At 37.0% G+C, this 4,526-nt stretch overlaps 1 protein-coding gene across 1 annotated transcript; it reads left to right on the top strand.

The window, feature by feature from the left end:
- The first annotated feature begins 2,805 nt into the window (after window positions 1–2,805).
- On the top strand, window positions 2,806–3,795 carry LOC118921491 (olfactory receptor 2K2). Its single transcript, XM_036903273.1, has one exon. The coding sequence runs from the start codon at window positions 2,806–2,808 to the stop codon at window positions 3,793–3,795; it is 990 nt and encodes a 329-aa protein (XP_036759168.1).
- Window positions 3,796–4,526: the final 731 nt, after the last annotated feature.

The raw sequence follows: 4,526 nt of genomic DNA, 5'->3' as shown, positions 1-4,526 counted from the left end.
ATTAGTATATAGGAATTCCACAGATTTCTGTGTATTAATTTTGTATCCTGCAACTTTGCTTAATTCCATTATTAGTTATAGTAGTTTTGGGGTGGATACTTTGATTATAATCTATTTTTACTGTTATGTATTTTGACGCTTGAAATAATCTGTCCTAGATTTAGCTATGGGGGCTCCTGTGGCCTTTGAAATATCCCAATCATTCTCTGCATACTTCTTACATTCTAGTGTGATAAAGTACCCCAAACTAATCTTGTCCTTTTCCTGCCCCGCCTTCTTATCAGTCATTTCTCCAAGGAACTGCAAGTGGTCTTTGAGCATTGTGTTTCAAAACAAAGATCTGGGTGTAGTGTGTCTCTTGCTACTGTGGGCTCACTGCTTTAAGGCCCTTTCAATATGTGTCTATTAAATAAATTTTCTGATCACTTTTTGGGGCAAGTGGCTTAAAAAAATAAACTTTCTTCCCTTAATCTCTGAAAACCAAGGAGTAATTTTACAAATGAAAAAATAAATGCCTTGAAATTTTAGGGATATCTTTTCTCTATATACTGTTAAATGTTTTACATTGTAATCATTCAAGAAAACAAGTTTCTATCTAGTTAGGATTTAGAGGGAGGAATAAAAGATTTTGTTTTTATGAGTTCTTTGAAATTATTTTTGGGGAGCTGTGCAGTTCACTTTCTGTCTCAGTTTTAAAAAGTTTGATATAATTGGATCTTTGGGACAATATCCCTGAAGGATCTGAAGTTTCAAACCTCTGTATATTATAGCTGCTGAACTTTAAATTGTTTGGGGACAAGAGGTATTCCCCCAAAACAACAGATGATTTAAATTTACATAGTGTTTCAGTTGCTGTCCTTTGGCATTTTTAATTATGGGGATAACAGTCAATACTTTTGAAAGAAATGAGTTGTAATGTTGAATTTTTTTACATAACATGCTTAATATTTTTACCATGGATGCATTCATTCTTTCTTGCACATAGCTAACTTTATGATACACATCATGTAGCCATCTTTTATTTGAAGTTGGTGTCAGGAAATTCAGGTGTGAGAACCAATTTTTCTTGGCTGCTATCTTTACATACTAAAAATACCAAGTCCCAGGCAACTGGATTGATTTTTCATTCTTAAAAAAAAAAGAGTTTTTTCTTTCCTAGGTTTAGCGTACCACAAACAAGTGTTCCTTTAAAGTAATGTTGATAATGTAATACATTTTTTTTGTAGAGAATTTATTAAATATAAAATCTGGCAGAGAAATCCCCAAGAAAGAATCTGTTAACTAATAAATGAATAAAAACTAACTACCATGCTGTGGGAAAATGGAGCTCTGAGGAAGAAAAGCAAAAACCCTGTGTGCTCAACTACTTTGGAGGGAAGTAATACCGACAAATATTTCCTAGATTACGGAAAGAGTACTCAGAATTACTGATAATTGGGAGCTACCATATACAGTGCTTGGAGTCTAAAGTGTACAATAGAAAAAAAGGAAAGGACTGCTAATAGAATACGAGATACAGTGGAAGAGAAGTCAAAGGTAATAATGTAATATAATGAAAACTATTCAAAAAACATCATACCCCTGACATAGGGACATTATATAAGATATGGTCCACGATGTTATTTTTTTCACCATCACCATCTATGCCAGATTTTTAAGTATGGAGAACTAGGAGACAAATGATAACCGTGACTGAAATTGAGAAACTAGGAATGAATACCAGTGAGGAGAAAGTGCAGACTGAAATATTATAAGATAAACTGTATAACTGAGGAATTTGTCTATGAAAGAAAGCAAAAATGGGATGGCAGTTTGTAATATAGCAAGCCAATGGGGAAATGTTTAAAAAACGAGTATTTTTGAACATTGGAAGGAAGAACTCATGGGGAAAGCAAAAAGATTGAAGGTGAGGAGGAGCCGGGTAAGTTTCAGTAAAGTTTTTTGTTAATGTGAAATGTAAAGAAACAAAATCTGTGTCTTGTTTACAATTTGATGGTCTGTAATCTTCTTTTGAAAGAGATTTAAAGATAATTTGAAAGGGAGTTCCCTTTCTGTATTTTCTGGATCTTCATGGGTTTTAATGTATAATAAAAGTATTGCCAGGGTATAGGTTTAAAAACTAGTACATGCTCATAAAGGAATGGGCCTCAATAATACATGAGACTGTACAGTAGACATATCAGTGTTTAAATGAGGTGGGTTATTTTGTGTGCCTTTAAAGTGGCTCTCAAATATAATCAGAATGGGTATCTACAGTGCTTCAAACAATGTCGTCACTTTTGAAACAAATATACGGACCTCTGAGCTATTACCTGGAAAGTACAGAGTTCATGTACACCCAGAACTTCATAGATGTAAAGTTTAAAATTCATTTGTTTCTTTCAACATTCCTCTTCTTCTAGTGAAGGTCATTACTGGTTTTTATTGTACAGATGTGCTTTCTTTTCCTCACTTTTCTGGCCTTTCTAATTTATGTTCAATGATTTATTCAATTTTCATTCATATTCGTCATCATTCAGTACTTTCAAATCTTTACTGAAAACCTATGTGCCAAGCATAGGTTTATGGGCCGAGAATCAACTATTAAATATGTTTATTCTTGTTTTCAAATTCATTGCCTTCTAAATTTTGTTGTGGAAGAATCAGCTTTTTATGTAGATCAAACCTGTTTTTTCCTTTTAGATCAATAGACTATCCTGTGATTTCTTGTGGGAAAATTGTGTTTATATTAGTGAAAATGAGTTTGTTACTGTTCTCTTAACTAAATGGCCATTGTACTTATTTATCTCTGTATCCTCAGATGAAATGAAGAGAATAACACTAACTATAGGTGAAAGAAAGGAAATTCAAGGAGAAAACCTCACCATCTGGAGCTATTTTTGTTTGGAGGGTTTTTCTAGGTACCCGAAGTTGGAGATTGTTCTCTTCGCCTTCAGCCTTGTAATGTATCTGATAACTCTCTTGGGCAACAGCATTCTTATTTTAATCACCATCCTAGATTCACGCCTCCAAACCCCCATGTACTTCTTCCTGGGAAACCTCTCTTTCATGGACATTTGTTACACATCTGCTTCTATTCCCACTTTGCTAGTGAACTTGCTGGCATCCCAGAAAACCATTATCTTTTCTGGATGTGCTGTGCAGATGTATGTGTCCCTTGCTATGGGCTCCACAGAGTGTGTACTTCTGGCTGTGATGGCGTATGACCGTTATGTGGCCATTTGCAACCCTCTGAGATATCCCATCATCATGAACAGGCAGGCCTATGTGCAGATGGCCACTGTCTCCTGGGTGACGGGCTGTCTGACTGCCCTCCTGGAAACCAGTTTCGCACTGCAGATACCCTTCTGTGGGAATATCATCGATCATTTCACTTGTGAAATTTTGGCGGTGCTGAAGTTAGCTTGCGCAAATTCACTGCTCATGGACATGATCATGCTGCTGGTCAGTGTGCTCCTCCTGCCCATTCCTATGCTCTTAATTTGCATCTCTTATGTCTTCATCCTTTCCACTATTCTGAGAATTAGCTCAGCAGAGGGAAGAAACAAAGCTTTTTCTACCTGTGGTGCCCACTTGACTGTGGTGATCTTGTACTATGGGGCTGCCCTCTCCATGTACCTAAAGCCATCTTCATCAAATTCACAAGAAATAGATAAAATAATCTCTTTGCTTTATGGAGTGCTTACCCCTATGTTGAATCCCATAATTTACAGTTTAAGAAACAAAGAAGTCAAAGATGCTGTGAAAAAACTATTGGGCAAAATACCACTGCATCAAGCACAGAAAAATCTCTGACTGTGTGCCTGCGATTTTACCTGGGGCTTGTCCCTGGCAGAACTCACCAGAGAAATTCTAGGCAAAATACTCATCCTTAGAACACTGACTTGAACCTTAACTCTGTAATTTTACAGTTGTGGACAGGTGTACACGGCACAGAGTGATTACCTATGGACAGTAGTATGTTCCAATTTGCATTTAGTAATATTTTCTGTCTTCTGTGTTTCACGGTTGTGAGAAGGTTTGGGCGATAGAGTCACCAGAGGTTTGCTCCATAAGGAAACTTGGATAAATTTAAAGTCAGTGAATGCTGGTGCCAGAAGAAACCTGTACATCTTCTCTGCCTTGAATCCTTTCTAGGATGAAGTAGGAACCTAAAGAACCAAAGAAAGAAAGAATAGAAACTGGCCTTGATTATGCATGCAAGAAAACAGAATCAAAGAGAAACTGAAAGACTTGCTCAGCATCACACAGCAGCAGAACTGGGCCTGCAGCCGCCCTCCTCTCAGCTTCTTCACCAGAGACTGTTTTACCACCTGGTGGTGGCTCCCTAATTACCTTTTCTCATTCAAAACTCCTGATTAAAACCCCTGACTCCCTGAGTAAACCATCCAACACCCACTCGATTTGCTCACCTACCAACATTGCTTTTCTAAGCACATAGAGACTGGCACAAATTGTATGTGTTTCTATGCCAGTGTACCACCCATACCCTGATTATTGTATTTGTATGTGTGCTTGTGTTTTGT

Source organism: Manis pentadactyla, chromosome 3 (assembly GCF_030020395.1).
Source record: "Manis pentadactyla isolate mManPen7 chromosome 3, mManPen7.hap1, whole genome shotgun sequence".
NCBI lineage: Eukaryota > Metazoa > Chordata > Mammalia > Pholidota > Manidae > Manis > Manis pentadactyla.
Note: the sequence above shows the minus strand (reverse complement) of the source record. Positions and strands in the feature narration are given on the sequence as shown.